The 22,084-nt window shown below is 38.2% G+C and overlaps 1 protein-coding gene across 1 annotated transcript in view; it reads left to right on the top strand.

Annotated features, from left to right (window-relative positions):
- The window catches only part of ALB (albumin), an 18,193-nt gene extending 2,747 nt beyond the window's left edge, over positions 1 to 15,446 (top strand). Inside the window, exons 4-15 of the mRNA XM_010838192.1 lie at positions 771 to 979; positions 1,553 to 1,685; positions 3,130 to 3,227; positions 4,701 to 4,830; positions 5,756 to 5,970; positions 7,084 to 7,216; positions 8,795 to 8,892; positions 9,937 to 10,075; positions 10,681 to 10,904; positions 12,154 to 12,286; positions 12,960 to 13,027; positions 15,281 to 15,446. Of these exons, the coding sequence (XP_010836494.1) occupies positions 771 to 979; positions 1,553 to 1,685; positions 3,130 to 3,227; positions 4,701 to 4,830; positions 5,756 to 5,970; positions 7,084 to 7,216; positions 8,795 to 8,892; positions 9,937 to 10,075; positions 10,681 to 10,904; positions 12,154 to 12,286; positions 12,960 to 13,001 (1,554 nt within the window). The 3' untranslated portion in view covers positions 13,002 to 13,027; positions 15,281 to 15,446. The remainder of the gene's footprint in view (positions 1 to 770; positions 980 to 1,552; positions 1,686 to 3,129; positions 3,228 to 4,700; positions 4,831 to 5,755; positions 5,971 to 7,083; positions 7,217 to 8,794; positions 8,893 to 9,936; positions 10,076 to 10,680; positions 10,905 to 12,153; positions 12,287 to 12,959; positions 13,028 to 15,280) is intronic.
- Positions 15,447 to 22,084: the final 6,638 nt, after the last annotated feature.

Below are 22,084 nucleotides of genomic sequence, written 5' to 3'. Positions count from 1 at the left end.
TGTGGCGGATTCATTTCGATGTTTGGCAAAACCAATACAATATTGTAAAGTTTAAAAATAAAATAAAATTTAAAAAATAATATTACTCTAAATATGAATTTTTAAAAATATATTTTAAAAGAAATTAATAAATTTTGTCTTGAGCCTATTTCCCCTGAAGTTATAATTACTTTCATAATGAAAATTAATTGATACAGAAAGGATTCATTTAATGGGCTGTGCATTGAGGCAAATATTTCTAGAACAAAAAAATTATACTCTAATGCAGTAACAATTAATATATAGTAGATTGTGTTACTATAACAATTGTATATAGTAGATTGTGTTACTCCTCAGTTTTGAATGGTTTCTACTAAAAATTTGGACCGCTCGAAAAGGAGCAGATCAAATGAGAATCTATCTGAACACTGTCTTCCCTAATGTGAATTCATTGCTACTAACAGGATAATTTCCCTTGAGTTTTTACTTTAATGATTTCTCTCCTGGCCTTTAACCTCAGGTGGAAACAGGAGTTCTGTTCATTCCTTAAAGGCATTCTTTTTGCCCTTCTGTTTTATCCACTATAAGTAATAGTGTGACACTTAATTCCTATGGTAATCACCCATAGATGGTCAAATCAAGGGAAACTCTCTAAATCTGAGGAAAAAAGTGGATTTTTATATGACATACTAACCAAGGTTCACCAAGATACTAATTTCTTGTACTATTCTTTGGGTATAAGGAAAATAAAATGCTGCTCAGCAATTTGAAGCCTGCTCTCTTCCATGCAGCACACTCTCTTTGGAGATGAATTGTGTAAAGTTGCATCCCTTCGTGAAACCTATGGTAACATGGCTGACTGCTGTGAGAAACAAGAGCCTGAAAGAAATGAATGCTTCCTGAGCCACAAAGATGATAGCCCAGACCTGCCTAAATTGAAACCAGACCCCAATACTTTGTGTGATGAGTTTAAGGCAGATGAAAAGAAGTTTTGGGGAAAGTAAGTAATCAGATTTTTAAGCTTCAAAATTAAAAATTATGAAATATGTCAAGATTCACTACAATAATTACTATTATGAAAATTATTATCAACATTAAGACTTGAAGTTTTTGTTCTAATGACAATTTTCAAAGAAATAGAGTATTTATTATGTGTAGTAAATAACATACTACAACATTCTACATGATGAAAAAGTTGATCAAAGATCTTTTGCAGAACAGGATATGATCTATACAAAAATAACTGAAGTTGACATGTATTAAGATATTATAAAGATATACTTATATATTTAGCATTCTCAGAATTTATTTCAAATTAGTCAATAACATATCACTGAAATTAAACTATTTTATGCATGCGTGTATACTTATATGTATATATATGTGTGTGTGAGTTTGACCTTTTCACTGACTTAAAGAATGACAAAGGCAAGTTCATCATTTGCAAATTGAGCTTAATTGGTTGATTAGAAGTCTTTGAATTGGCTCTGGGGAGAAGGTAGATTACAAATGTTCCTGCCATGCATTTGTTCCTGCTATAGAAAAGTGACTGTTTTTTTGTTTAAAAATTTAGATACCTATACGAAATTGCTAGAAGACATCCCTACTTTTATGCACCAGAACTCCTTTACTATGCTAATAAATATAATGGAGTTTTTCAAGAATGCTGCCAAGCTGAAGATAAAGGTGCCTGCCTGCTACCAAAGGTATTCTTCAGAAAGAATAGAAGAACCAATTCATAATCAAATCTCAGTTTCGGGACATCTTATGGCTAAATTTAGGAAACTGAAGCTTCCAGCAGAAACTTCTTTACATGGTTTAAACTCCTACCTCTTTCCCCCAATCAAAGAATTTTTCACCTTTTTTGAAGGGCTATGTCTTTTTAACTAAGGGCTATGTCTTTTCACCTTTTTTGAAGAGCTATGTCTTCCATTTTCCTTTTTCTAATAAGATTTGCAAAGTGGATCTGGTAGAGGGAACTGGTTTGTATGTGTCTAAATATCCTGCCTCTTTCTATAGTGCTAGTTGCTATAGTGAAATGCAGAAACTCATTTTTCAAATTGCACAGTAAGAGGACACCATTTTTGTTTCTCTTTTCATGAGGCTTTTTTTTGGGAGGGGGGGAGGGGAGAATTCAAAGTGGGGGAGAATTTAACTGCATCTAGAAGCCTAGGTTTATTGATTTATCCTGTAAATATTTACACTTCATTCTCTTTTCTAGGGAGTTTATTGATGTTATGGGAGTTGTGAAGGAAGGATTAAAATGCATTACGTGCAAAATTAAGAAGTCAGCAAAGTTCTATTCCCTTGGACATTAGTGTACACTGTTCTACTTTTCCTTTTCATTCCCTTTTCCCTGGCAATACCTCCACGCTGGTTCTTAACCACTTGGAGGTTCCATTATGACCAGACTGACTTTTCCTCTTTCTATAGAACAAAATAATTATTTGCCAATAATGAATACTTGGGAATTGAGGTTTAAATTTTCTCTTTAAGATTTAATTTGGCAAAGTCTCATATTTATCATTATGTATTAGATTAATCTTGGAGGAGGAAATAACAACCTATTCCAGTATTCTTGCCTGGAGGATCCCATAGACAGAGGAGCCTGGCAGGCTACAGACCATGGGGTCGCAAAGAGTCAGACATGACTTAGCAACTACACATTAGGTTAATCATTTCAGATGTAATGCTGGTCTATTGGGGTTTGCTCAAAAGGTTAAATCTTGCTACTGTCAGAGATAATTTTGACTTACGTAAACCCTATTTCCGGAGAAGGCAATGGCACCCAACTCCAGTACTCTTGCCTGGAAAATCCCATGAATGGAGGAGCCTGGTGGGCTGCAGTCCTTGGGGTTGTGAAGAGTCGGACACCACTGAGTAACTTCACTGTCACTTTTCACTTTCGTGCATTGGAGAAGGAAATGGCAACCCCCTCCAGTGTTCTTGTCTGGAGAATCCCAGGGACGGGGGAGCCTGGTGGGCTGCTGTCTATGGGGTCGCACAGAGTTGGACACGACTGAAGTGACTTAGCAGCAGCAGCAGCAGCAGCAGCAGCAGCAGCAGCAGCAGTCTCATCTGAGCTCCAGAAGGGGTGGTCTGTACATAAATTTTCTTTTCTAATGTTCCTCAAATTATTTCTTTTTGCAGATTGAAACTATGAGAGAAAAAGTACTGACTTCATCTGCCAGACAGAGACTCAGGTGTGCCAGTATTCAAAAATTTGGAGAAAGAGCTTTAAAAGCATGGTATGTTAAATTTAGTTTGCATCTTTTTCATGATGTAAATGGATGGTTCAGTTGACAAAATTGTGCATCATATGTCATTTTACACAGTGCTTTCACGTACATCTTTTTGGTTGTCTAAAAGGTAGACATTTGATAGAGATGAAAACCAGAGCATCAAAGACAATTTGTCATTATTTTTAACCTTTTTTTCCCTAAGTAGTCAGAGAATTTAGACGACAACTTTTTTGTTCTTCCAGGACAGGCGTTTAAACTTCCATGTATTTTTAACGATTGTGATCTTAGTATAATAATCCACTGTTTATATAGATCTATAGTTAGGGTCTTTGATCTAATTTTATCTCTCATCCATCCCTCCAACCAATTATCGGAAGGTGTCTGCTTGTCTTTTTATGTTCTGATAACTAATTTCAGTCATCAAAGTTTCTTCTTATTTTCTGGTAGCACCAGTTCTGCTCTTAATCTCTTGTTTTTGCCTGGGCCTCTGTTTGGATATTATCAGCTAGCTCTGTAAGCGTCCTTCAATATTTGGACCAAGGAATCCCTTTTGCGACCCCCTGCCATCCCCACCACCAATCCCTTACTTTCTAGTCAACAATAAATCAACATTGGGCAGAAAATCAATTGAAAACAGACATTTTGGAAGCTGTCAAGAAACTTCACTTGAACTATCTTGCCTGTCATCCCTACCATCAATAAAATCACTAAACAAAACAACCCTAACATGAAATGATACATAGTTAAACAGGGTATGATTGGTTTTGGGGAAGTGTCTTTTATCTGATTTCAGTGACTGAAATGATTTGAGAAAGCTTGTGGATGTTAGGTTTTACATCTTATCAATGAGTACAGAGATTATGCTGAATCAATTTCTTGGTAAAAGTATGCTGAATCAAAACTCTCTAATTTTTGTAGAAGTTAACAAAATTTGTTTTCTCAGAGGCTTTTAGAAGTCAGGAAGAATGTACTTTGGTTAATAATTAAAAAAAAAAGGAGTAACTGGAATTTGTATGGCATTTCCCAGTTCATAAAATGCTTTCATATAGATTATCTCATTTAATCGTCACAACAATGCTTTGACTTAGCATGTTGTGACTCTGTGGGGACTGAAGCTCACAGAGGCTAAGTAACTGGCCTAGGGTCTCATGATTATTAAGCTATAAAGCCAGATCTGGAAGTCATTCCTGGGCTCTAAACCTGGGGCCTCTCAGCACGTTACCTTTTTTAGAATCCCTCTTTGATTTCTGTTTTTATGAATTGCTGGACTTTTAACCTCCATATGTACTGCCCTAAGGAAACATTTTGCTCTAACATTTGGTTCAGAATTATCATTAAAATAAGAGCTAATATGTCTTACAAATTATTTCTGTGTGTTATTTGAGCCTAAATTTTCTAGTTATGTGTAGTATTTTCCTAATGCTTTCACATAAAACGTTGTCTGTTAATAATATTTTGATGGGAGAATTTTCTTTTTAGGTCAGTAGCTCGCCTGAGCCAGAAATTTCCCAAGGCTGAGTTTGTAGAAGTTACCAAGCTAGTGACAGATCTCACAAAAGTCCACAAGGAATGCTGCCATGGTGACCTACTTGAATGCGCAGATGACAGGGTAAGGAATCCTCAGTATGCTTTATGGTAACATACTTGCTTAAGTTGGTAGAATTAGTTTGTTTAGCATAAGAACAACTGAGAGCGGTTTGAGATTATTTTCTCTGCTGGGTCTACTCAATCCTTTCCCTGTTTCCCTTCCTTCTGCCCTCCCTCCCTCCCTCTTTCTTTTTTTCTCTCTGATATCCTATTCACTAAATGATCTAATAAACTCATTTATAGTTTGTAATCCCTTTCATTCAAATTCTGAGATCAAATTCTTAAAGCTGAAGTAGGACAGTCACAAAGGTAGATTTCTAAGATTTCTTGAAGAGGTGGAGGGAGTTGGAGAAAGGCTGGAACCTGAAGAGAGCTTTGGAAATTATGTAATTTTCCCCTCTATGTTCTCTCTTAATTAACACCCTACATTAAAAATACAAATATTTGGAATGATATCTTTTTTTTCCCCTCAAACTGACAAAATACAAGAATCCTAACCTCTCAGGACACTTTCTGAAAACTTTAAGGCAGATATTTTACATCTGTAAGTAGAGTCTGTGACCATGATCTTGACTAACTTTTCAAAAATCTCCAGCACTTTATTTGGTTATTTGGTTTCAAGATGCCTGCACTTAATTTGGGGGGATATTTAGGAAAACACTACTGAGTTTTAATTTAAAAACTTAAGTGTTTTAAAAGTAGGTATAAAGTTAATAAATAACTGACATGAGCCCCAATTAAGACTAGTTTTTTTCCAATCATGTTTTAGTAGTTCTATCTGTGCCTCTAGGCTTCGCAGCACAGACTGAAAATGTTCACAGAAGGCATATCAGTATAAGTATGGTCTTAGAACACAATGAATGTGTTCTGTCAACATAGTAGATGTCTGGGGAGGAAGCACAGGAATGTCAATTTACACTGAACACTTTTTACCTACTTGCTTATAGGCAGATCTTGCCAAGTACATATGTGATAATCAAGATACAATCTCCAGTAAACTGAAGGAATGCTGTGATAAGCCTTTGTTGGAAAAATCCCACTGCATTGCTGAGGTAGAAAAAGATGCCGTACCTGAAAACCTGCCCCCATTAACTGCTGACTTTGCTGAAGATAAGGATGTTTGCAAAAACTATCAGGAAGCAAAAGATGCCTTCCTGGGCTCGTAAGTGGATAAGAAATGATCCTTTCATACTTTTATATGATCTCAGAATTTAGGAAATTATTCTAGGCTTTCCCTTGGAATTGATACAATTTTCACACTGCCTGCAATGTTTCTTTATTCTTTCCTCTTCTGGTCTTTAAACATTTTTGGAAAAATTGATTTTAAAAAATTGTCATAAAATAATACATGCTTATGGCAGATGCTCTATCAATAGAGTACAATGTAATAATAAAAATTTATTTTTACTCCCACCCCTGACTCCTTAGGAATATTTCTGGAAATACATGTAGAAATATTTTGTTTACATGTAAATTATATATATTATTCATTCATGCCTTCATTCAAAGTGTATTTTTAGAACTTATATATGTGTGAATATATGTAATACATCTTTAAGCCTCTATATCTATCTGTCTATCTATCTGATGCCAGCGAAGAACTATAAAGTATGGAATCTGTTACCAGGTGCTTTAAAATGAAAATGAGTCAGATTTTGTTGAAAAGACCAGAGTCCAGTAGCATGCAAGGCAGCATATAATTAAATGACAAAATCAATGATTATATAAAATCAGTAAGTGTGGTGATAAACTTTAAATTTTTATTGCTCAATTATAGTATCCTGTGCACTAAATCTTTTATAAAATTACATACCCATAAAGAATTTATTCATACAGAGAAGAAAAAAATTAAGAATATGTCTCTAGTTATCTATCAGAACATTTTTGAAGTGTAGTCCAAATTAGACAAGATGTACCTAATAGTAACAAGTGTCATTCATTAAATAGTATGTGCCCAACAGCGTGTGTTTTGCATAGATTACATCATGTATTTCTCACAGTTCACCTTCTGAGACACACTATTATCATCCCCATTCCACAGAGGAGGAAACCAAGGCTTAAAAATTGTAATAAGTCACCTAAGGGGATATAATAAAGCAAGTGGTAGAGTCAGGGTTTGATAGCTTTAACTCTGAACCTTCAAGCCCTTAGTCCTTGACTGCACCCGGCTTAGTCTAATTCAAACCTTTAGGATATGATTTACATTTATGGTTAATTATGTGGTTTTTCTTGCTCATTTGTCTAACAAAATCTATTTTATTGTCATCTTAATTAGGTTTTTGTATGAATATTCAAGAAGGCATCCTGAATATGCTGTCTCAGTGCTATTGAGACTTGCCAAGGAATATGAAGCCACACTGGAGGAATGCTGTGCCAAAGATGATCCACATGCATGCTATTCCACAGTGGTAAGTTTCTGGAAGGAAGACATATAGCTCTTTGGTTGATGATTCCAATAACAGGAAATAAAAATGATGCCAGATTATTATATCATGCAATGTAGATCTCTTCTTAAGATGATTTCAGTTCTGTGCCTGTAAACATTATAGGAATAATAACCTTCAATAAAAAAGAAAGGTCGAAGAGAGCACTCTCTTAATTTTACATAATCTTGACCATGCATTTTTTTCCTTTTTAGACTCCTGAGAACAAAATAAGGCAAATTTAAATGTTAATTAAAAGAAATTTAACATAGATATAAAGAAGGTTAACCTGTTTTCAAGTTTTATTAAGTAATCAAGAATTAGTATCTTAGAGAAGATGGTGAAATCTATTGACATAGAATATTTTCAAATCTCTTTTGAAACAGTTTAGGAATGGTTTTGAAAGAAATTAAATAAGGAGAAGAAATCTGCTTCAAGAATTTTTAGCATATTTAGCTATGCTAAAATTTTAGCATATTGGAAAAGACCCTGATGCTGGGAAAGATTGAAGACAGAGGGGGAAGGGGGTGACAGAGGATGAAATGGTTGGATGGCATCATTGACTCAGTAGACATGAGTTTGAGCAAACTCTGGGAGATAGTGAAGGACAGGGAAACCTGGTGTGCCGCAGTCCATGGGATCACAAAGAGTCAGTCATGACTGAGCGACTGAACAACAGCAACAGCAAATATTTAGCAACTAGCTCATGTTTGAGATATTTAGCACTCAGTACATAGAGTGGTTTTCAAACTTAAGAATCAGAGGAAAGTCATTTTCTCCTCTATCAAGAAACTAGTTATATGCCAAGTACCACACAAGATGACCAAGATGAAATCTGTTATCTTAGAGAGCTCGGGATCCAACTGCAGAGATGGCTTAATAATAACGAGTATTTATAATTATAATATAATATTATAATTATAATATATTTATAATTACAAGGTGGTTTGATGCTTTAGTCGCTAAGTCATGTCTGATTCTTGGAACCCCATGGACTGCAGCCCACCAGGTTTCCCTGTCCATGTGATTTCCCAGGCCACAATACTGGAGCGAGTTGCCATTTCCTTCTCCAGGGGATCTTCCTGACCCAGGGATCAAACCCAGGTCTCCTGCACTGCAGGCAAATTCTTTATTGACCGAGCCACCAGGGAAGCCCATAGCCACCGTTTATTAGGTTTTTACTGTATCCCAGGCTCTGTTTTAATTTCATGAGCTCAGGAGGTTTACAGAGTAATTCTCTGAGGTGAGTATCATTTTCATCTCCATTTTAGAAGTGAGGGTTCTAGAGCTTTGAGATGGGAAGTAAAGTTGAACAACTAGAAAATGAATCAGATGACCTGGCTTAAATACTAGGAGTTGCATTCCAGAGTCTGAATGTTCTTAATCACTTATACAGTCTTACCAAATAAACAGTTTGGACATATAATAGGTTTGGCATCAAAAAGCTATTTACATGACTTTGGGCAGAGAAGAGGAAGGATCTCATTCTACCAAAAGGGTGAAAAACAACCTGCATCTGGTCCTCATATAGAATGTTATAAGCACAATTCTTTTCTTTTTCAGTTTGACAAACTTAAGCATCTTGTGGATGAGCCTCAGAATTTAATCAAACAAAACTGTGACCAATTCGAAAAACTTGGAGAGTATGGATTCCAAAATGCGTAAGTATATTTGCTTATTGGCTAATTTTTCTTGTTCATTTAGTAAATATTTAAGATGATATTCATAGACCACCTATCATAGAACTTTTAATTTTGAAAGTAAAGTCTTATTTCTAATCACTCTCCATCAAGAAAGACAAGAGAAAATGAGATAAAATAGTTGATGGGGTGAAGAGCTTATATTTGAGGACAGTTTAAAAAGTTGGGCTCATATCTGGGAGGAAAAATATCAAATATTGGGTTATAGGAACTGAGGATGCTGTTTGACAGTTAAATAGTTTATGAGTGAACAAAATAAAAACAATGCTTTACAGAGCAGAAAATAAGTCTTCAGTGGCTGTAGCTCAATAAGGTGATAGACTAATGTTCTGATTAAATAGAGCCTTATCTGTGGAAGTTAAGACAGGAAGGGGCACATCATTTAACTGATATTTACTTTTCAGCTGACACCTGTTACCACTTTTTTAACTATAGGTGCTTGGAATAACATTGAACAAGATACAGTCTCTTCCCTTGAGTAGATTATTGTTATACATTGACTTTCACTAGTGATTAGCATTCTTAGTAAATGATTATTACATGCTAGATACCATGTCAGGCTGATTGTATACTTTGTTTCTTTTTGTTTAGTCCTTGCACCATCCCTTTTGAGTCAGTATTTCCTTCTGTTTTATAGGTGAGAAAATTCATCCATATCTTTCAGATTTAGGATAGTGCTGATGTGTATTAAGCTCTCAGTAGGTTTTATTGAAAGAAAGAAGCAATTAAAAAGTATTTTAATGTCACTGAATTATGATAAAGTAAGCCACTTTCCTAAGATTATATAGCACAGGTGGGATCCACAGCTAGGTTACTTAGTTGCTCAGGACAAGGTCTTCACCCACATTATTCCGCCCATGTGAAGATGAAGACAATTTATGAGTGGAATAGGTCTTCCCTGGAAACCATCTTGGTGGATTTTGGCTAAGTGTTCTCTGCTTGACCTGATGTGTTAGAAAAAGAGTTTCTTGTCTGACTGAAAATGCATGGATTATGTTGTTACAGGCTCATAGTTCGTTACACCAGGAAAGTACCCCAAGTGTCAACTCCAACTCTCGTGGAGGTTTCAAGAAGCCTAGGAAAAGTGGGTACTAGGTGTTGTACAAAGCCGGAATCAGAAAGAATGCCCTGTACTGAAGACTATGTGAGTCTTTTAAAATAGAGCTGTCAGTAAGGATGAATTTCTGTCTTTGGATGTTGACAAAGCTTTCAGAAGCAAGTGAAAGTGCTTGCTTTCACTTGTGTGTGTGTGTGTGTGTGTGTGTGTGTGTGTGTATTGTCTATATGGCAGTGGCAACCAGGATTTGGTTGCTTATATTATCTTGACCATCAGAGGATTTAGATAAGATTCCAAAAGTGATAAATTGTTTTTAAAAAATTTCATGAATTTTTAATGTTCCATCCTTGAATTTTCTAAATTTTTACTTTTTTGGGTTTTTTTCCTTTAATGTATCAGTATAAGACTATTTCTTCCCTACTCCAACACAAATCTCAGGACTTCTCTTAAATTATGCAATCAATTATTTTCTCAAATATATTATTCCTAAAATGTAGACATATTTAATTGAGAAGATTTTTCAAAGTCCCTTTTTACCTGTAGTTCTAAAGTAAACTGTTGCTCAAATCAACCTTGGGTTCAATGTTGTGAGTTAAAAGATAGAGTTTGTTTTGGTCCAGTGGAAGGTAGGAGTTCCTGGAAAACTTTTCATTATGCTTTCTTTGAGCTTCTGTGTTCTTGCCTGTTTTTAGCTGAGCTTGATCCTGAACCGGTTGTGCGTGCTGCATGAGAAGACACCAGTGAGTGAAAAAGTCACCAAGTGCTGCACAGAGTCATTGGTGAACAGACGGCCATGTTTCTCTGCTCTGACACCTGATGAAACATATGTACCCAAAGCCTTTGATGAGAAATTGTTCACCTTCCATGCAGATATATGCACACTTCCCGATACTGAGAAACAAATCAAGAAACAAACGTGAGGAGTATTTCACTACTCTTTGTGTTGGTAATCTTGATAGTGAGAACTGTAAACAAGCAGCTTTCTCTGAAAGAGTGATTATAGACCCAAAGTACAGAAGTATTGGCCATGTTAAGCAGATAAAAATGTCAAGAATAAAATGGATAGTCTTTTGTTTTCTTAGCAAAAGAAAAAAAAAAAAAACCTCATCATCTTGCCTACAAACCATTCAGAAGAATCTTGTGGGATAAAAGCTGCAGCAGAATTATATCTTAGGCTAGTTCAGTAGAATAAGCTGAACAATTAACTGATGCATTTTTGTAGATAGCAAATTACTCAGTAGAAATCATACGAGAATTTAATTCTGGGCATGAATAGTTACTTTCAGTTTGTTCTGTATCGACCTACAGATAAGGCAGCCCCTTAAGATCTAACTTTTGAGAATGGAACTTGGATTAAAAAACATCTGTCATTTCGAGTTCAGAGGCTTGATTCCCTTGATTCCTTATTGCTGTCACAAGGGGTTATAATTGCAAGAAATTTAGCAACATGAAGTTGTTATTACCTCTGGTGGCTTCTGATCATGGAGCTAGATTTTAAAGTAATATTCTGCCCATATGACTCTTTCTCTAGCTCTATTGTCTGCAGATGTCAAAAAAAGAGAACCACCAGCTCCCTTGAGTTGGATAGTTTTATTTCCTATGGCCTCTATATTATTAGGGCTTCCCTGGTGGTTCAGGATTTAAAAACTCTGCCTGCAATACAGGAGACCTGGGTTCAATCCCTGGGTCAAGATTGTTATTAACTTTGAATGGGGTGGATTAAAAATTACCAAGAGAAATATTCTCAGATTAGAAACTTTTTAAATGGAGTCCAGGATAAGTAGATTTTTAAAAATTATTTTTAGCTCTTAAATTTATACAATTCAATATGCCATAACTCCCCAAATCAGATAACATACGAATGCAATGACATCATCTTTTCCGGTGATTTACTAAAGAACCATTGGTTGAGATACACTGACACTACAAATGTTGAGCAATTTACATTGATTACTTAATTTGATCCTTCCACTAACCCTGTGAAGGTGGATTTTATTCTCATTATGCAAGTGAGAATATTGAATGGCAAGCCTGGGCCTCAAATCCAGAGCTGTCTGGCTCTAAAACTTAGAATATTTAGCAGAACTGCTACCATTCTTACCATCTCCATTTTTATTCAGTGAGTGCATTTCTTTCTGTTTTTTGTTGTTTTTATTCAAATGCAGTGCACTTGTTGAGCTGTTGAAACACAAGCCCAAGGCAACAGAGGAACAACTGAAAACCGTCATGGAGAATTTTGTGGCTTTTGTAGACAAGTGCTGTGCAGCTGATGACAAAGAGGCCTGCTTTGCTGTGGAGGTACTGGAGTTGTTTATCTTCATTTTAATATGTCTAATTTCCTTTGCTGTTGCATTTGAGCAAGCTAGGGGTTAGTGGTTTAAGTACCTGAAAGAAATTATGTGTGTGTGGAACAGGAATCTTATTCTTCGTACAATTGTCTTACCAAATGACTGAAATACTCTTTTTTTTAAAAAAAATCTCTTGTTGCACTGTAGTTGTGTTTTAATATTTGTTCTGTTTCCAAAGTTGTATGTTTATGAATTTAGACAGAAATATTTCTAAAGCCTGAAATCTTTTGGTAGAGACAGCATCAAAGCAAAACTTAATTTAGTTTAACATTTTCTTGAAAATGGTAATTTGTGATTTGGTTGAATATGAATAGTTGATTTTATAGGTTACAGGGGAAATTTCTATTTAAATGTGTGAATCATTTAATATTTCCCCCTAGGACTTGACAGTATTTTATTCCTCAGGGAGCCTCCTTCTAGAGAGTCTAGTTCAGTTCAGTTCAGTTCAGTCGCTCAGTCATGTCCGACTCTCTGCAAGAGAGTCTAGTACTGAACTGTTATTGAAGGATGTGATACATGAAAAATTACTTTGTAATCACCAATGGCTGTATAAATGTTACTTTTTAAAAATCCTAACAGTCGTGCTAATATTTCCCCCGTATCTGTCATTTCTTTGTATTTAGGGTCCAAAACTTGTTGTTTCAACTCAAACAGCCTTAGCCTAAACACGACACAACCACAGGCATCTCAGGTAACTATACTTTTCTGTGCTTAATCACTCAGTCGTGTCCGACTCTTCGCGACCCCATGGACTGCAGCCCACAAGGCTTCTCTGTCCATGGGGATTCTCCAGGCCAGAATACTGCAGTGGGTTGCCATGCCCTCCTCCAGGAACCATACTTTAGATTTTTTAAAAAAACTAATTATATAGGGCTTCCCTGGTGGCTCAGGGGCAAAGAATCTGCCTGCCAATGCAGAAAACGTGGATCCCAATCTCATATGGGATCCAGGAAGATCCCATATGCTGCGGAAACTAAGCCCGTGCACCACAGCTACTGAGCCTGTGCTCTAAAGCCTGGGAGCCACGGTTACTGAAGCCTGTGCACCCTAGAGCCTATGCTCGGCAGCAAGAGAAGCCATTGCAATGAGAAACCTGCACATTGCAACTGGAGAGCAGCCCCTACTCCCTGCTAGAGCAAAGCCTGAGCGGCAAAGACCTGGCACAGCCAAAAATAAATAAGTAAATAGAATTATTTTTAATAAGTAATTATAACGCATGCATGCATGCTAAGTCACTTTAGTTGTGTCCGACTCTTTGCGACCCTATGGACTGTAGCCCACCAGACTCCTATCCATGGAATTCTCCAGGCAAGAATATTGGAGTGGGTTGCCGTTTCCTCCTCCAGAGAATCTTCCCAACCCAGGGACTGGATCTGCGTCTCTTTATGTCTTCTGTATTGGCAGGCGGGTTCTTTACCACTAGCACCACCTGGGAAGCTCCTAGTTATTAAAATAGCAAAGATCAACTGATTAATGCCAGTCACTATTCTAAACTCATTATATATATATATATATATTATATATATGTTAATATATATATACTTCTTTAATTCTCAAAACAGTTGCCTGAGTTGAAAACCATTATTATTCCCATTTTGTAGATGAGAAAAGGAAAGTATAGATCAAGGCATAGGTTAAGTAATTTACCCAAAGACCATCCAATCAGTGAGAAGTGGAGCCAAAATTAAAAATTCACACCAGAGCTTGAGAATTAACCACTATCTTGTTCTGCCCTAATGTGACACGGAAGACAGAGTCATTCTACTAAGTATTGGCTCAGCAATGGGATCCTATAGGTAATAAGCTGAATTGTATGAAAGTGCATTTTCATACGTACAAAAACAGTTGGATAGCAATGATTTCACATGGTTCAACCAAATAGCTCAAAAACAAATTCATTTCATTGACGAATATGAGAGGTCTACCTTGTGTGAACTTCTACTACAAGTAAATAATTTGCTACTAAGTTTCCAATGTGTCAAGATGCTAAGTCTTAAGAGGATTTCTCTTATGACAAAAAGGCTCACTTTAAAACTTAGATGTTTGAACATAAATAAATGTGTTTAACCCATTTTAGTATAGTATTGTGGGGGAAGTTAAAAAATAGAATGAACCTCATTTTTGAAACAAGTTGCCCAACTGTTCTTTTTTTTGTTTTTGTTTTTTTATTTTTTTATTTTATTTTTAAACTTTATATAATTGTATTAGTTTTGCCAAATATCAAAATGAATCCGCCACAGGTATACATGTGTTCCCCATCCCCATCCAACTGTTCTTTAGCATGAATTATTTTTATATTTTTCAAACTGACTGTGATGTTTATTCCACTATTAGATTTTAACTTGCTCTTTGCCTGTATGGTAATACCTATATTTTGTGCATTCAGGAGAGGAAACAGCTTCATATCTTTGCAAATGGGGCATTTCAAAATGTGACTTGTTTCAGTCCGAAATGGCAAGATTTTCTTCCTAGAGGTCTAACTTTGAGAAGACAACTTTTTTGTTTGTAATTAACTTAGGTAAGAAGTAGGTGTCAGGTGTTCCCTGGTGATCCAATAGTTATGATTCTACATTTCTACGGCAGGGGACACAGGTTCAATCCTTGGTTAGAGAACTAAGATCACTCAAGCTGTGCTGCATGGTATGGCCAAAAAAGAGTAGTTGTTAAGTAAATGACTCTGAGAATTAATGATGAAAAACTGGTGTTATAATGTTCAACCCTGATTGACATCATGACGAAGAGAGGACTTTATGAACCTTATTGCTCTGTCCTTTCCCCTTGCCCGGCAGAAGAATTCAACTGCCATGAGTCTAGGACAGGCTTGAATTGTTTTCATTGATGGAAATAGAAAGACAGTCTAAGCAATCTGGCATTCATTTGAATATATTTGAAAAAGCACATGCCATTTTATAAACAGTAATTATATTTATCTTTTGTTTTTCAGCCTACCCTGAGAGTAAGAGGAAAAAAGAGAAATGAAAACTCAGAGCTTATTCATCTGTTTTTCTTTTCTGTTGGTGTTAAACCAACACTCTCACTAAAGAACATAAATTTCTTTAAATATTTTGCTTCTTTTGTTTGTGCTACAATTAATAAAAAATGAAAAGACTCTAACATAACTGTCCATGAGTGTTATTTTTCAAAGATGTGTTGCCATCCTGAAAATTGTGTTAGGTGCTGTAAAAGTCCCACTGTTCTCTCTTTCCCCATTTCAATGGAGGACTTCTAGTTCCTTATGGGTTAATTATATAAAAGAAACATTAATACTGTTCTGAGTTGTGAATTCTAAGCATTCAAAGTAATGTTTTAACATTATGATAATTCTGGATAAAAGAATAGGAACTGTGGTATAGGTAAAGCATATACTGCTACTGCTGCTGCTAAGTCACTTCAGTCGTGTCCGACTCTGTGCAACCCCAGAGACGGCAGCCCACCAGGCTCCCCCGTCCCTGGGATTCTCCAGGCAAGAACACTGGAGTGGGTTGCCATTTCCTTCTCCAATGCAGGAAAGTGAAAAGTGAAAGGGAAGTCACTCAGTCGTGCCCAACTCTTAGCGACCCCGTGGACTGCGGCCTACCAGGCTCCTCCCTCCGTGGGATTTTCCAGGCAAGAGTACTGGAGTGGGGTGCCATTGCCTTCTCTGAAGGCATATAAAGCATGGCTTTTGCCTATATACTAGGGCTGAATAATAAATGTGGAGACCGAGACAATAGAGATGATTGCAAGGATACAATAAGTCCTCTTGTGTCTGCAGGGTATAGATCCCATGATTCCCAGTGGATGACTGAACTGCAGATATATCTTATATATACTGCTGCTGCTGCTGCTGCTAAGTCGCTTCAGTCGTGTCCGACTCTGTGTGACCCCATAGACGGTAGCTCACCAGACTCCCCCGTCCCTGGGATTCTCCAGGCAAGAACATTGGAGTGGGTTGCCATTTCCTTCTCCAATGCATGAAAGTGAAAAGTGAAAGTGAAGTCGCTCAGTCGTGTCCGACTCTTCGCGACCCCATGGACTGCAGCCTACCAGTTTCCTCCATCCATGGGATTTTCTAGGCAAGAGTACTGGAGTGGGGGTGCCATTGCCTTCTCCGCTTATATATACTAATATATCTTATATATACTAGGTTTTTTCTTGTACTTACATACCTATAATACCTATAATAAAGCTTAATTTATAAATTAGGCACAGTAGGGGATTAACAATAATAAGAAAAATTATTACAATATGCTGTAATGTTGCCTTACCCTCTCAAAACACTTTATTGTACCACTTTTATGCCTTTTCCATCTGTGGCCACAACTTTTGCAGTTTGAGACGTGACAGCAAAACCAGCATGAATTTCTTTTTCCTTCACAATTTCACAGATGAAAGATATATCCTTAACGTATATCTTAACACCCTCAGCATACGATTGTTTTTCTTACCGTATTGAGAACTTTTACCTTTTCACTTTCAAGAATCATTTTACGGCTTTTCTTTGACAGATCCCAGTTGTCAGCATAACTACTCTTTCACTGTGGGGTGATAGTTAAGTAAAATAAGAGTGACTTGAAAACACGCACTGTGATCCCAGGGTAGTTGACCTGGTAACTGAGAGGGTTACCAAGTGGGATATGACGGGTGGGATATGCTGCACAAGGAGATGATTCATGTCTGGGGCAGGATGGTATGCGATCTCATCATGGTACTGGGAACAGTGTACAATTTAAAACATATTCATTATTTATTTCTGGAATTTTCCATTTAATATTTTTTGGACCATAGTTGATCTGAGTAACTGAAACCTCAGAAAGTGAAGCCATGGATGAGGGACTAGGGTAATTAACTGAATTAGAAAAGCAAAAACCTGATCCTGAAGAAATTTAATGACAGTGTAGGAAGACAATACGAGAAGTCTGTAAGAAGTTTAACAAGTGTGGAGAAGCATTTTTGGAAGAGAAGATAGGCAGTCTTGACAAAAGTCAAGTAATAAATGATTGAGATATATTAGATTGAGGAAGTACAAGAGTTAGAAGGTGAAATTTTCTGGTAAAAAATAAAGATGTTATACACAATATTGAACCTTCATTCATTGACTTAGTCAATTGATATCTGGACCCTAGGAACTAGTTCCTTAAAAAATCTGGCCTTAAGAATCTCAAGAGAAGTGAATTTAGGAGCAGCATTATTTAAGAATAAGTGGGACCCCAGGGGATGTTGTAAGTGATAGAGAGAAGTCCATCCTATTTGGAAGGGTTGAACCTTCACCCACTTCAGGTGGAACAATGTGGCACTTTTTTCCCCAGATGTGCAGAAAACCACTTGTGGAAATACATGCTTTCCGTACAACACATACTTTGTTAAATTACAAACACTGATGCTGTTATAAAAATAATGGCACAGCATGTTTTATTTTCTTTAATCAGTAAGGTAAGCCCCATGTTGCTGAGAGGGAGACTAGGTGCCTGCAGGCCCTGCTCTGGGTGTCAGGACTCATGAAGGGCCAGGATCCTCTCTTCCTCAGGCGGAGAAGAAGCCTTGGGTCTGGACACCAGGGGCAGCTCTGTGGCCTTCATGAGTCGGGTTGGTATCAGAGATGAGTGTCACAGCTGAGTGAGATGGTGCACAAAGCACTGAGTGGGAGCCTGGCGCGGGGACCCCTGGTGACCGACACTGCTTTCCCACCTCGGGCCCGGCCTCCAGGAGCACCAGCGTGAGACTCTCCTGAGCCAGAGGTCAGGGACAAGAGGTTGGTGGCGAGGCGGGACCAGGCTGGGGTATGGCAGAGAAAACCCTGTAGTGTCGTCTGTCCTGATGGGGGACTTCATAGAGGGCCAGCAGCTGAAAAGCTGTAAGGGATGAGTTGGAGCCTGGGAGGGGACATTCTGGAAATGGTCTCAGGCCCTACTGGCTTCCCTGGTCCAAAGCTGGAGGGAGTGGGAAACAGAGACTCTGCCCTCAGCTTCAGTGCCCAGCCACTGGGGTGGAAGCAGAGTCCTCAGGGGGACTGTCCTTGTCACCTGCAGGTCCTACTCAACCACAGATGGTCCTGTGCATCTCTCATGTCCCCTCTCCACAGTCACAGGACCCTGGAAAAATCTCACCCTTTGCCAGAGGGAAGGCAAAGCAGGACCTTGGATGGAATAATAATCTGAGAAGCCACACATTCGAGTATTAGGAGTCACAAACATCTTCCAGGGATGAAGGGGACACCAACAAGGCAGATGAACACCCTGAAGTTTCAAATAGGGTTAGCCCATGTCGCTGGGCTCAGCACTGGGCACTAGAGCAGAAGTTAAAAGGGAGCAGAGTGCCGAGTTAGCTCGAGAGGCTGGCAAGAAGAACATGTGCTCAAACTAAGAATGCCTCTGTCCTATGGGAAAGATGCTCCCTTGGTTTCTTTTTAAAATTGCAACAAGGAAAAACACGTAGAACACCACAACCATACTCAGAGATTCACTCCACTGCTTCTTCCCAGTGCTGAGGGATCGGCTCTTCTACCGTCAGAACAGTCCTGGAAAAGAGAGCTGGGTTCCCTCACTTTGTGATGGGGTGGACAACAGACACATGGCTTGAGGCAAAACGGATTCAGTGCAAGAGCCATCATGAGGTATTGAGGATGGGAATGCAGAGGTGCTCTGACCCATTTTATTACCTATCTCAGGAGAGAAATTATGAGTCCACAGCACAATCCACTCACAAATGTCTTACCTCCCACAGAATACTGGAGGGCACATATGTTTCTATTCTTTTTCAGGGACATCAAAAGCAAGGCACAGTTCTCTAAAGAGAATCTGGTTAGGGAGAGGTGGTCTGTGTTCTGGGGTGCAGTGTGATTGGCTTAAGAACAATAGACAATAATTCTACTTTTATCCTATACATGTCTTATGAGAAGAACGCATAGTTACAGGTGTGTGTGTCTGCGTGTGTGTATGTATCTTAGTTTGGACCGCCATAACAAAATACCATAAAGTAGGTGGCTTAAACCACAGAAATTTATTCTCTCATAATTCGGACTGCTGGAAATTCCAAGATAGATATCTAGTAGGCTTCAGTTTCAGGTGAGCGCTCACTAGCTGCCTTGCAGATGGTCACCTTCTCACTGCACGCTCACAAGCTGGAGAGAGAGAACTAGAGAAACAGAAAAACGAGATAGGGAGGGAGGGAGAGACGATAAACGCAAGCGCGCCCTCTGGTGTCTATTCTTATAAGGACACTAAGCCCGCTCACTCGTGACCTCATCTAAACCTAATTACTTGCCGAAGGCCTGGTCTACAAATACTATCACAGTGGTGGGTTAGGGCTTCAACATATGAGTTTTGTGAGGATAAAAAAATTCAGTCTATAAAAGTGTGTGAAACCTGTGGACCATGGAGGGGATTTTTCTGAAGCTCCTAAGACATTGAGCCATCACTCCACTTTGCTAAGGACAGGGAGTGTCCAGCAGTTATGCTGATGATGGCATAAGGTCAGAGAATCCCTTTGTTATTTCGCATACTCTGCCTTGGCTACAGCATCTGGGAAGAGATGGATCATAAGCATTTCATCATCAGAGAAAGTATATGTCATCACAAAAGAGCTCTAGACTTATCAGCTTCCTCACCAGGATCTTCGGTACCGTCCTCTTCCCAAATCTGACCCAGAGTCTCTGAACCCTGACCATCAGAGAAAATATGAATGTAAACATTTCAGCAATGCTGTCTGGTTGAAAGGGTCTGAGAGATGTGTCACTCATTTATGTCAAATGAGTGAGTGACTACAGTTAATGCATAAACCCTGACTACAGAAATCTGGTTCTGTGGCACTCAGTTTCTCCATGTGAAGATCTGCTTTGTGCCAGACATTGTGCCAGGCATTGCAGGAGTTGTGAAGATGAGTCTTTGAATCCAAGAAGCCCACTCTTCAGGAAGAACTTTGTAAGCTTGCAAATGCCTGTGATGTAAGGTCAAATGAGAAGTACCAAGGAAAAACAATATAAAAGGTATTACAGGTTGCCAAAAGAGAGTGCATTCTTCTCTCCTTAGGGGGTAATCAGATACACATTCATGGAAGATTATTTGATATAGACTTTGTAAGTGTATGTGTGCTAAATTGCATCAGTCATGTCCAACTCTTTGCGACCTCATGGACTGTAGCCCACCAGGCTCCTCTCGCCATGAGGATTCTCCAGGCAAGAATACCGGAGTGTGTTGCCATGCCCTCCTCCAGGGAATCTTCCCAACCCTGGAATCGAACCCAGGTCCCTTACATCTTCTGCATTGGCAAAGGGGTTCTTTACAACTAGCGCCACCTGGGAAGCCCAATACAGACCTTGAATAAATTTTTTTATAAGCATCAGTGAGGAAGAGGAAGAGAGGTTAAGCTCCCCCCTCAACTTTCAAATAACTAACCAGTCAAATCAACAAAGAGCAAAACAGAGCCCAGAAGGAGTAAGTAGCCAGTGTCATCCGAATAGAAGGCATTTTCTAGCAACCTCGTGTACAGCTTGACTACTTTGAAGAAAAGTGCTTCTAATATTTAACACTAATCATAGTGCAAATACGATGATGATAATTATTTTTAAAAATATCTGTTAGGTATAAGACACTTTAAATGCATTATTCCTTCTATACACAAAATTGTTTGAGGGGGAAATTATCATTTTCATTATATATGTGTGAAAATTGAGAATCAGAGAGATTAAATTATTTGCCCAAAGTCATATGGTTAATAAATGTTACAGCCAAGATCAGCATCTGCCTGATACAAAAGTCCAGTTTACCATGCTATGCTGTTTCTGGGCAGTATTATAGATTTATTACAAAGCAAATAGAGTCAAAATTAGAGCAATGGAAATATTTGACATGAACTGTGTACTTTGGATGACATGTTGAGCAATGACGCATATACATCAAAGGTTGTTTGCAGTTAGTAGACAAACTGTGGTCCAGAGCTCCTGTTTATGGCTTGTCTTTTAAAATTTGGTGTTCCTCAGGGTACCTCTTTTCACTACAATCTGTCTTTCTCATCCCATCATATGGCTATGATAACCATCTATAAGCTGATGATTACTATTCAACTGCCCATCAGCTCCTCTAGCATAGATCTTACTTTAAACTTGCAAACCAGGGTGTTCTGCTTAATAATTACTCTAAGTTAAGGTGGAACTAGTAGTAAAAAACCTGTCTGCTAATGCAGGAGACATGAGATATGGGTTTGATCCCTGGATTGGGAAGATCCCCTGGAGGAGGGCATGGCAGCCCACTCCAGTATTCTTTCCTGGAGAATCCCATAGACAGAGGAACCTGGAGGGCTACAGTCCATGGGCTCACAAAGAATCGGACACGACTGAAACGACTTAGCATGGCAACAGGCATAAACCAGAGTGAACTGGTCACTCTGTCTTAACTTCAGTATATGCAAAACTGAAGGTACATTCGTAAGTCAGTCCTTTCCATGTTAACTCATTCATATCACCTGCTTTCATCCACAGCAGTATTTCTAATTAGCCCTACTCTCATCCAGGACACTTCTTGGGCTGTATTGGAAAAGCTTTCTAATGGTTTTCCCTATCACAATCTTGTCTCCTTTTGTAACAAAGAGATTGTTTTAAAACACAAATGTGATTTTATTAGATCCCCTTTGTAGACTCTGTTATCATGGGATGAGGTGCAAACTTGATTTAAAATGTCTTTGAGATGTGATCCTGCTCACTTTGCCAGGAAGTCCCTTTATAGAGTATGTTCCCTCAGCTTTTAACTTAGTATTTCATTGCAATTGCATTTCT

This window comes from Bison bison, unplaced genomic scaffold, assembly GCF_000754665.1.
Source record: "Bison bison bison isolate TAMUID 2011002044 unplaced genomic scaffold, Bison_UMD1.0 scf7180017864092, whole genome shotgun sequence".
NCBI classification, from domain to species: Eukaryota; Metazoa; Chordata; class Mammalia; order Artiodactyla; family Bovidae; genus Bison; species Bison bison.
This window is presented reverse-complemented; position numbering and strand designations above follow the sequence as displayed.